The sequence below is a fragment of the Astatotilapia calliptera genome, chromosome 18 (assembly GCF_964374335.1).
Source record: "Astatotilapia calliptera chromosome 18, fAstCal68.1, whole genome shotgun sequence".
Lineage (NCBI taxonomy): Eukaryota > Metazoa > Chordata > Actinopteri > Cichliformes > Cichlidae > Astatotilapia > Astatotilapia calliptera.
In genome coordinates, this window is record NC_137439.1 from 2,238,348 (window position 1) to 2,249,744 (window position 11,397).

At 43.2% G+C, this 11,397-nt stretch overlaps 1 protein-coding gene and 1 long non-coding RNA gene across 2 annotated transcripts; both read right to left on the minus strand.

Annotated features, from left to right (window-relative positions):
- Window positions 1-502: 502 nt before the first annotated feature.
- LOC113010400 (uncharacterized) lies at window positions 503-3,090 on the minus strand. The gene is made up of 2 exons (XR_013903109.1): window positions 2,746-3,090; window positions 503-933 (listed from the first exon to the last, which is right to left on the minus strand). It is a non-coding gene; the product is annotated as an uncharacterized LOC113010400 (long non-coding RNA).
- Window positions 3,091-10,195: 7,105 nt separating this feature from the next.
- Window positions 10,196-10,476, minus strand: LOC145421942 (histone H1-like). Its single transcript, XM_080292941.1, has one exon. The coding sequence runs from the start codon at window positions 10,466-10,468 to the stop codon at window positions 10,196-10,198; it is 273 nt and encodes a 90-aa protein (XP_080149067.1). The 5' UTR covers window positions 10,469-10,476.
- Window positions 10,477-11,397: the final 921 nt, after the last annotated feature.

Below are 11,397 nucleotides of genomic sequence, written 5' to 3' on the forward strand. Positions count from 1 at the left end.
AATAATATAGCATCCACCATCTGTTTTCATATTTCTGAAAACATCTTAGTGGCAGCCACGAGTGAGCCAGCCCTGCAAACCCTGTGGATGGACGATGCAGTGGACAGTGAGAGGAAACATCCTGAAGCTCTTTGCAGACCCCTGTGTGATTCTTCACTCGCCGACCAGAAAAGACAAACCGCAGGTCTCAGTTGCAGCACCCCATCCACGTCTGATCTTGCTCGGGCAGATTCAGCAACACTGCCAGAGACTTCCTGTAATCTATTACAGTTGTTAAAGAACCGTCCAGGAACAGGTCACTCAGCTAAATCCTGTGTGAACAACTGAAAATATTGTTTTTCCATCTTTACATACTGTGTATTTGAAATACTCTTGTTTAATTGTTATTGTTATTTACTTTATTGCTATCAAATAAATATTCATGTAATACTGTTCAAAGTTAGCGTTATGTTCATACATGTTAAAAATGTCTGTAAATCAAATTTAGTTCAGTGACAATTACTGTTTGTTTGAATCAATTTATTAATAACATAAAACCTTTAAACTAATGCAACTCATATAACAATTATATTCAAATAAATAAATTTCTCAGTACATAACTCATTTTGGAACTAATCTTTCTAGAAGTGAACAGTTTGTCCATCCTCTCCCTGCTCTCCTCTCCTCAGCCTCTCTTTGCTGCCTCATGTCCTCTCTGATGAGCTCTAGCTTCCTCCCTGTCGTAGGTGGCTGAGCCGCTTCGTCATCGCTGTCGTTTTGGTCACCCACTGCTGTGCTTGGCCCTGGGGTGTCCTCAGGGAGAGAGGACATTAGGACAGGAGGCTTAATGGGAGGCATCTGTCCTATCACCTCATCCATGAGGGCAAACCAGGGCCAAGTAGCAGCAGTGGGCTTCCCACTGACCCCCTCTCCTGAGCCTGGATACTTGCAATCCTAAAGGCAGAGGAAACCAAAAATGATAGCAGGCAAATAAAAACACCACAACAACTCTTAGTAGTTGCACATTTAATAACTTGTGTTCTTAAGAATTATCTTCTTGATAACACACATACGTATTTTGTATTCTTTAAAGTTATCTCATGTCTTCTGGCCTGCAAGGGGGTCACTTTCCCCTGCAGGCCCATCTTCTCCAGAATTGTCCTGATCACACACAACAAATAAGAGAAGAAAGGAAACCATGGCAACTATGTTAATCCCTAAACCCAAAAGTTTTCACAGCAGAACACCAGAGGAACGCCGTCTGGACATCACAGGTTCTGTACAGCAGTCGTTTGGTACCGGGCCACGAGAGTTGAAATTTATGGTTTTCAGGGGTTTTATCGTTAACTCTGTTTCCCTGGGTCTTTCCCTTGTTGTAGCTGTGTGTCTTATTTTGAAAGAAATATGTACACATTACCATAGCGACCAGGGCGCATTAAGCGGCAGAGAGGAGGATGTTACTCAATGTTGGCGCATTTTCAGGAGGACGCTGCTACTAAAGTTACACAATTACACAGTACATACGCGTTTATTATTATATTTACAAAATACCACAGTTTTTGTCTTGGTCGGATCATTTTATGTGGTTGTATTCATCCGCGACACCTTAAAGGCTACGTGTCTGACATAAACCGGTCTGTGGCGCAACAAAGGTTGGGGAGCGCTGCTGTACAGCATGAGGGTTAATAGGAATATGAATATGATGTGTAAACTGATTTATTCTTGTACATCCACGCCGTAGCGGCCCAATTATTCACCCCAGTGAAGAGGTGATCGTTTTCTCCTCGTTTTAATAAATTAAGCCGTTTGGTCTTTGTTCCCCACAACATATCACCAATTCGAAAAAATCAAAATTAGCTGTATGTAAGCGGGAATACATGAAAAACCGCAGGACCCGCGATACAAGCTGGTGTACGGTTATTTTAAATAAAAGAAACATGTCTCTGCAGATGCCCAAAGCTTAACAACACGACCGCTATAACAATTTAACTTTTGTACAACCTTGGATATTCTCGGTTAAATTGTACACTGGCAATGTTCGCTTAGCTAAACCCACCCCGTTTCTCCTTGTTACACTATGAAGGCTGAGTTTCATTTCACTTGTTTTCTAGGATTTCTAGTTCCAATGCAGTCTATGTACTTACTTACTTACTTACTCACTCACTGAATGTTTGCCTATGCTGTAACTGTTCTATGAAGTCGCTATAAAACAACAATAAAAAAATAAGCCCCCCTTTCTAGTATTTTCAATAGAAGGCGATTGTCTCGTTTGTTCTGAAACTTTTTTTTGTCAAAACCTTCTCCCTCGCTCAATACCGAGGGAGATAAAAAGAAAAAGATGGACTCTGCACCCCTGCGTCGCGACGAGGACAGTTCCTCGGAAGAGGGAGAGATACTGTCTGATGCGGAGTGTGACAGCGGCGGGCGAGCGGCAAGACGCTGAGCTTGACGGTTGGGCTCTTCTTTACTCGTCGATACCGTGAAAACTGCGTAGGTGTATCACCTACTCGACCTAGTGATCAACGAGTACTGCACCGAAGCATGCAACGGGTGCAAGACCAATCACCCCAGCCAGAGACAACACGAGTGTCTGCGAGTCTTGGTGTCAGGGTCCCTGTGCCTACCTGGTCGGCTCAGTATGGCTACATATGTTTTTCATTTTGTTCCTGCTCTCTCCCTTCCTCTCTTTCCCTCCTCCCTCTGCCAGGGCGGAGCTCACCTGTGGGCTTCTGCCCTTGGTCCACGCACCTGGTCGCCATCACGCACCTGTGGTTCGTTACGAGAGTGTTCCAGCTCCTTTATTAGACGGCAGCTCTGTTTCTCGTCGCTGGACCGTTGCCGACCCACATTCGCTGGACCAACCCCTGTGTTTCCTGAGTGATTGAGTGTGCGAGGAGTGGAGTACGTCATCGTGTTTTCTGTGGAGTGTGGAGAGGAGCGTGAGGAGTGGACGGAGTGCGTGTGGACTTTCAGCGTCTTTTCCCTTTGTGTGTGGACCCCCGGAGCCCGGCTTCCCCCTCACCTCTGTAAATAGATCACCTGGTGTGCTGCGCGTTTTTACGTTCCATCCCACTGTGACCCGGGGGGGGGGGGGGCGTTTTAAAAACGCACCCCCCCCTATTGCGCATGTCCCTAAATGGTATGGCCTTCCAGATTGCCTCAGTTGTATCGTGAGTGTAATTTCAAATAAAATAAAATAAAACTCAGAAGTGTCTGTGTGTTGTCTTCTTCTTCTTGTTATTGTGATTATGCTTCATTTTCATGTACTTGGGGTATCAATGACCCCCACGCTGCCGCAGCAGCTGCTGTGCATGGCCCCCAAGTGCTACGTTTTCTTTCCCGATCCCCTGACGAACCCATTAGAATCGCTCTGGGGCACTCTTCGACCCCAAATGATCGTTCTGTTTTTTTTATTTTCATTCACCTGTCTCTACTGAGGGTGGGGTACTTTGGGACCCCTGGGGTCTGGGGCTGCCCCGAAGGGGAGCACAAGGGTTATTAACAGTGGCCTCCCATGGATGAACGTGATAGAGCCTGCCTGAAACTAGGAGAAAAATTGAAACGGGAGTGGCATTCAGGGAGGGAAACGTGGGTGTACGGGGCGCGGGAGCCAACCCTGATGCGCTGCCTGTGAAATGCGACCCAGTGGTACTCTGGGACACCCGGGGTCCGGAGCTGCCCCAAAGGGGAACACACAAGCTGTAGCGTTCACATTACTTACAGCTGGGGCTGCTTGATTATGGCAAAAATGATAATCATGATTATTTTCACTGAAATTGAGATCTCGATTATTTGACGATACTGTATTTATTTAACAATAACAATGTGTTGAATAATGACTTTAAAGATTGTCAAAAAATAATATAAAATAGTGCAAATACTGATAACAGTGCAAATGTTTGCAATATAACAAATCAATGAAAAATGTAAACATCTGTGTTTAGTGAACTTTGCAGTGTTGCTCTGTGGCGCAGCTATGACACTGTAGCAAAGTTTACACACTGTGTCCACTTGATCCACGTCTGACTCCGCCAACCTATAATGTTTCCACACCACTGAAGTTTTTTTACCTCTCTTTTCAACCAACGGCAGTCACTCTCCTCTCCAAATAACTTCTGCTTAGCTTTCCGAGCTTCCCTCGGGTCCTCTTAATCAGCGGTCCCCAACCCCCGGGCCTCGGACCAGTACCGGTCCGTGAGTCGTTTGGTACCGGGCCGCGAGAGTTGAGGCTCGGGTGTGAAATGTCTGGTTTTCAGGGTTTTTATCGGTTTTCAGCGTTATTTTGTTATCGTTTTGATCGTTAACTCTGTTTTCCTGGGTCTTTTCACGTGTGTTATGAATAAATCTTCTTTTTTTCGGTACCGGTACTAGTTTTATTTTGTTGTATTTATCCGCGACACCTTAAAGGCCGGTCCATGAAAATATTGTCGGGCATAAACCGGTCCGTGGCGCAAAAAAGGTTGGAGACCGCTGCTCTTAATTGTTGTGACACGTGTTCGAAATGCAGAGAGGTGCGCTCGATTTGCCACACGGAGCAGCGCGAGAGTAAAGCACGAGGGAGGGGCTAATGATCGGCTCAGTCATTTTTAATGATCGTTGAAAATGTGAGTGAAGTTGGCCCCCCCACCTTCTTCAAATCAAACAAAAGTGGTATCAAACGTTTGTGCTGCAAAAATTTTCGTTTGTGCTGCTTTCATTTTAAAGATATTAATAAAAATTTCTAGAGGTCATCAGAGGTCAACCAGCCCCCCCACATTAATTAAATCAAACAAAATGGGTGTCAATCAACTAAACGTTTCTCCAACTGAAAATGTCCAGATAAACAGAATCAACCTTTTGGGATTTACTTACCTGGATGATTAAGCATGCATCAAGACGTTATTTTATTAAAAATTTTAAAATGTTAGCAGCACAAACAAAAATTTTTGCAGCACAAACGTTTGACATCAATTTTGTTTGATTCCATTAATATGGGTGGCTGGTTGACCTCTAGAAATTACTTGTTGTTCCTAGAGTATTTAAAAGTAGAATGGGAGGCAGAGCCTTCAGTTTTCAGGCCCCTCTTCTGTGGAACCAGCTTCCAGTTTGGATTCAGGAGACAGACACTATCTCTACTTTCAAGATTAGGCTTCAAACTTTCCTTTTTGCTAAAGCATATAGTTAGGGCTGGACCAGGTGACCCTGAATCCTCCCTTAGTTATGCTGCAATAGACGTAGGCTGCCGGGGATTCCCATGATGCACTGAGTTTTTCCTTTCCAGTCACCTTTCTCACTCACTATGTGTTAACAGACCTCTCTGCATTGAATCATATCTGTTATTAACCTCTGTCTCTCTTCCACAGCATGTCTTTTATCCTGTCTTCCTTCTCTCACCCCAACCGGTCGCAGCAGATGGCCCCGCCCCTCCCTGAGCCTGGCTCTGCCGGAGGTTTCTTCCTGTTAAAAGGGAGTTTTTCCTTCCCACTGTCGCCAAAGTGCTGCTCATAGGGGGTCATATGATTGTTGGGTTTTTCTCTGTATCTATGAAGCGCCTTGAGGCGACTTTTGTTGTGATTTGGTGCTATATAAATAAAATTGAATTGAATTGAATTGAATTGAATAGAAATTTTTGTTAATATCTTTAAAATAATAGTGGCACAAACAAAAGTTTTAGCAGCACAAACGTTTGACATCAATTTTGTTTGATTTGGGTAATGTGGGGGGGCTGGTTGACCTTTTGACCTTTACATTTTCATTAATATCTTTAAAACAGAAGCAGCACAAACGACAATTTTAGCAGCACAAACGTAGCACAAACGTTTGATACCACTTTTGTTTGATTTGAAGAAGGTGGGGGGGCCAACTTCACTCACATTCGTTGAAAGCCAGGATCGTAATCGTGATTAAAATTCGATTAATTGAGCAGCCCTACTTACAGCTACTTCCGCGCAACTGATATAAGGTGCGGTAAGCTGAACACAGCTTCAACCGTCTGTTTGCTGAAAAATAGTAATGCGACCGCATTTCTTCTTAGTAACTCTAACGGCGTTGTAACGATATTAATAGAAATTAGTTAGATTACTCGTTACTGAAAAACGCCGTTATTCCCATCACTGTTAATCTGCAGCTGTTTATGATGATGTAATAAAATGTTAAATATAAGATTGTGTTACTAAATCAGTAATAAATCAGAAGTCCAATGTTACCACACTACCAGTATATTTAACAATGATGTGCACAGTTTATGAGCTCTTTTTTATTTCCTTGAGAAACAACAATACTTCTTCCAAGGTAATAACTGTTCACAGCATTAAATCAGCTGATCATAATTTTTAAATGCAGCATCTGATGACATCAGGCCGGCTCTGTCATCATCCCATCATGCTGTGAGGTTGTGGTTTCAGTGCAATCCACAAACTGCAGCCAGTTTCATCTTTCAGGCCATCACTGACTACATTCCTGTGACCACAGATACAGTTGACCAGCATGCACTGCACAGTGATCACAGCTGTAGAACCTGCAGCTCTAAAAGTGAAACCTTTGCAGGACTTTGTAAAACTTTATCCTCCAGGTTCTCAGACAGATCAGCTGATCTTGTGTGGATGATAAACTCTGCACCTATTTCTGTGATCCTCGGGGATTTTTCTGCCATGTCACAGTATTTGAAAAAAGTTCACACCACAATAATTTTTATCAGTTCTTGAACATAAAAAACATGTAGAATTTTACTATTAACACTGAAAATATCTCTCTCACCCCCCCCCCCCCCCCAAAAAAAAAAAAATCATAATGAATTAAATTAGTTCCAGATATCAGATGCACCTTCCTGCCCCACAGTCAGAGACACGTTGGATCATGCTGCAGCTGCGACGACTGAAACCTCAGAAGGAAAAACTCAACTATGGAAAGCAAATAAAACAACTCTGACTTTTTATTGTTTGAAATCAGCTTAATGTTTTTCACACAGAACAGAAAATATATTAATGCAACTGACAGAAACTTGTAGGTAAGATTTTATTACACTTACGCAGCAGGTCTTTGCTTACTAGGGCTGGGTTTTGATTATCGATTAAAATAGATTCTGGCTTGGATAACGTAAAATCGATTCTTTAAAATCCTGAATCGATTTTTTAATATAAATTTATTTTGCCCGAAACGCCAGAATCTCTGGTGAAACCTCACAAAATTTCAACAAACCCCAAACAGCTGAAACAGTAAATGAGAGCAGGAACACGGCTTCTGCACAAAGACATAAACACAAAGCGCGGACCCGCGGATCAGAGTCACTGAGATGTCGCCTTTCTCACCGACGGCATGGACACGGTCGGGGCTGAAAGCCGACAGCTCGCTGATTCTGATGTTTCGGCGAGTCCGCACTTTGTGTTCACGCCCTTTATGCGCTGATTCTAAAGCTGTTAGTTTGATCTCTCTCCAAACAATATTGACCGAACCAGCAGCAAAAGAAGATCCAAACTGCGCTTCACATAAACATCGTCATGAATTCACTCTGACTTTTGCTGTTTTGCCACGAAATAAAATCACACTTCATGCACAGCTGTCTCTCTCTCTCTCTTCAACAACAGTTTCCCGTCTAAAAATCTGTTTTCTTCATTATTCGCTTGCTTGTTACGCACAAGTCTACCGTTGTTTACAGCCTGTCGGCCGCTTTTGTTCCTTTTACTTACTTCCGAAGAGAAAACCTCATTTCTGCTGTTGAAGACTGAACAAATGTAAACTTTTTAAAATTATACAAAACTGCAAAACTCTCCGCTGTGTCTCTAATAAAAACCTCTGTAACCTTGCTCTGCTTCACTTCAGCAGCATCAGGTAATGTTCATATGTTGATTAATGGTTTTCTTTTGTTTTCGATGTACTGCAGAATATTTTTATAAAACCCAGCACAGGAAAATCACCTTCATGTTTTTCTGGGTTTTATCCTCAACTACTTTGACACAAAGGCCTCTGCTGTGATGCTCACACCTTTGATAAAGTCTCGCAAGTGGCAGCTTTCTTTTTATATATATAAAAATATGGAAATGTACTGATGCATGATCTGAATTATAATATTTCTCACTGTCTGAGGCAAAATTTCAAAGCGAATCAAATCGATACTAGAAATCAGTGACGATACCCAGCCCTATTGCTTACTGTAGATATGTTTTATCATGTAAACATTTGCAAATGTAATTTTCTGTCCATACTTTTCATTTTCCATCATCTCTTTTTTGCCCACTGCTAAGAAAATATACAGCGCTGTAAATAACTCTTTATACTCTTTCACTATTCTTAAACTTTGTAGTGTTTATATTTGATCTTTTTTTAACTTTAGGACGAATTAATTGTGTTTGTGGAAATCTACTTGGGAAAATCACAGACTCTTATTGTGAAGGAATTTGATCCAAACTCTCATGTTTGTGCTGTCAGTATGTTTTACTATTTAAGGAGAACAGCTGAATTTGTATTAGTTCACTTTCCTATTACAGCACATGCAGGGTTCAGTGTTCATGCAGAGCTGAAACTATCTGACATAATGTGACATAAAACAGGGCGATCGTGGCTCAAGAGTTGGGAGTTCGCCTTGTAATCGGAAGGTTGCCGGTTCGAGCCCCGGCTTGGACAGTCTCGGTCGTTGTGTCCTTGGGCAAGACACTTCACCCGTTGCCTACTGGTGGTGGTCAGAGGGCCCGGTGGCGCCAGTGTCCGGCAGCCTCGCCTCTGTCAGTGCACCCCAGGGTGGCTGTGGCTACAATGTAGCTGCCATCACCAGTGTGTGAATGGGTGGATGAATGGGTGGATGAATGGGTGGATGACTGGATATGTAAAGTGCTAGTCCTTAGGGACTAGAAAAGCGCTATATAAATACAGGCCATTTACTTGTTGAAAAGAAATAGTCTGAAACGACTCAAAAAGCCCCCTCCTTCTATGTCTATCAGGGCTTCAACTCGTTCCTCCCAGCCTTGTTTGGTCTCTGATCTTTCTCCGTTAATAAGCAGCTTGAAGTACTCTTCAGTGGAGAGAGGGTTTGGCTTCACTGATATCTCTCTCAGTCTGTCCAGACACTCAGCAGATCTCTGCAGTAGTGTCTCCACCTCATTTTGCAGACGACACTTTTCATCCCACAGGTTTGATGTCAGTCCTTCAACAACTGTCTGATCGTTGTTGGTTTTTGGATATTTTTCTTTCAGCTCTTTCACTGTTTGTTTCTCTCTGACTCTCTGATACTCCCAACTGTACTTCTGTAAAAAATGTACATTAATGTGACATTTGCCTGGACACTTGATGCAGAATCCATGTGATGCAGCTTCTTCACAGACTTCCTTTACTGAATCCGTGGATGTGGAGGAGGGATAGTAACAGGTGACATGACACTGCTGACAGTTGATGATGAAGTTTCCTGTACCAGAAATACGAGCTTTATAAGGCTTCATGACAGCGACTGTAAACTCAGGGTTCTTATTTCTGTTGATTTCTTCCCTGTGTTCACAAAGTTTTTGTCTTGTGTTTTCTAACTCTTCATACCTGGCTAATCCAAGTTTAATCTGCTCCTGCAAATCTTCCACTGAATCCTCGAGCTGCTTTCTTTCTCTGAGGACCTCCTGTGTCAGTGTCAAGCTTTTAGTTTGAATCACATTCAGAGCAGCAAAAAATATCTCCATGCTTTTCGTCCCCATGTTCCAAAACATCTCATTAAAGCTAATATCAGCATTATGTTCATCATGATTATATTGTTCTTCATCGTCATTGTAATTGTCATCAACAGCATCATCTGTGCGTTTTTTGACACATGTGTTTTCTGCAAACAAGGCTGAATCATTGAACTTGAAGTGAACCGGCAGCCCGTCGTTTGTTTTAGGACATGGGACACCTGAAGCTTTTACTGCGTCTAGAACTGGAGGACGTTGGCTGTTTGTGAATGTCACCAGGATCCTGATGTTTTCTGCCACATCTTTGGCAAAGATTGAGAGCACTGAATCAAACACATATTTCTGTGTTGCTGTGAGTCGTGCTAAAGAAGCTGTTGCTACAAAACACACAGCATCAATGTCAGTGACACCGTGCTGATCAGTGAAGAGATTACGTAGCTGCTCTGTGATCTCTCTGTCTCTTTCTATGCCTCTTGTATCTCCAAAGCCTGGAGTGTCAATAATGGTCAGAGAGAACGGGATTTGAAATCCATCCTGGTGGTTGATTTTGTAAACAGTGACTTCAGAGGTCTGACTCAATTTAAAGGTCTGACTCAGACCTTCTTGGCTTTGCTCTCAGTAGCCTTGTTCATCTTGAAGGATCCGGAGGCCCCGGTGCCCTTGGTCTGCACCAGAGTGCCCTTCGCCACCAGACTCTTGATGGCGGTCTTGACACGGGCCTTGTTCTTGTCCACATCGTAGCCTCCGGCAGCCAGAGCCTTCTTGAGGGCGGCCACAGACAGGCCGTTGCGCTCCTTGGAAGCGGCCACGGCTTTCACAATCAGCTCGCCCACGCTGAGGCCGACCTTCTTGGGCTTGGAAGTCATCGTCTTCTTCTTCTTCTTGGCCTGAACCTCGGCGCAGGGCGCAGGGCGTGTTTATGATGGAGCCTTTCCCACCACAGCGCTGGCACGTTGAACGCATCATGAAGGGTCCATTTCTTTCATGTCGCTAGCCAGCATGCTAGCTGCATGTGGCTTGCCCGAGTCACTCAGTCCTTTTTGAGCATTTCAACATGCTGCCACCGCCATCTTGCTCGCCCCTCCGTGGAATTCATCCAATCAGACAGGATGATGGGTTTGCTTTCTTCTGCTGCTGCTGTTTGTCCACATTGCTGCTGCTTTGCTGGGACTTTTTGTGCTCAGGACTTGCTGCTGTCTCTTTATCATGTTATTGCTTTGGAGCTGCATTCCTTATCTTCAGGGAGGAGTGAGCTCGCTTGTGAGGTTGAGAAACACATGGCACTGTAAATAAGTCAGCCAGAAACTTGGCCTGCATGTTTCCAATGATGTTAAACTATAACTTTCTTCCGACCGCTGCATGTGGAAAATTGATTCAGGTCTGCTTTTCACCTGAAAGTGACAAACTAAGACATTTCATTATTATCATCACTGCTTAATCAACACACATCTCTCTCTCTGTGTGTTTTTGTGAACAGTCTTTTCTTAAAAGCAGAAAATGAAATTGTAGTTGTTTTTGGCTGATCAACACAAAACCTTTTTCCTATGATTTTTCTTTTTCACTCTTTTTTTTCTTTTTTTTTTCGTTACAATAGCTGGTGACCTGCAGAATCACCGCTCTCACTCACAATCAAAGGCAATTACTTTTACACAGCGCACAAAAACACTGTGATGTCAGACACATTCACACTCACTTTTTCATCTGCATAAATAAACCATATGGCTGGAGATATGTGCCATGGTGATCCATAAGCATGATCACCAGTTTATTTAATTATTTTTAATCCAACAAAACA

Excerpts from the sequence above, each read along its gene's own strand:
- LOC145421942 (XM_080292941.1), bottom strand. The coding sequence starts at position 10,468 with ATGACTTCCAAGCCCAAGAAGGTCGGCCTCAGCGTGGGCGAGCTGATT.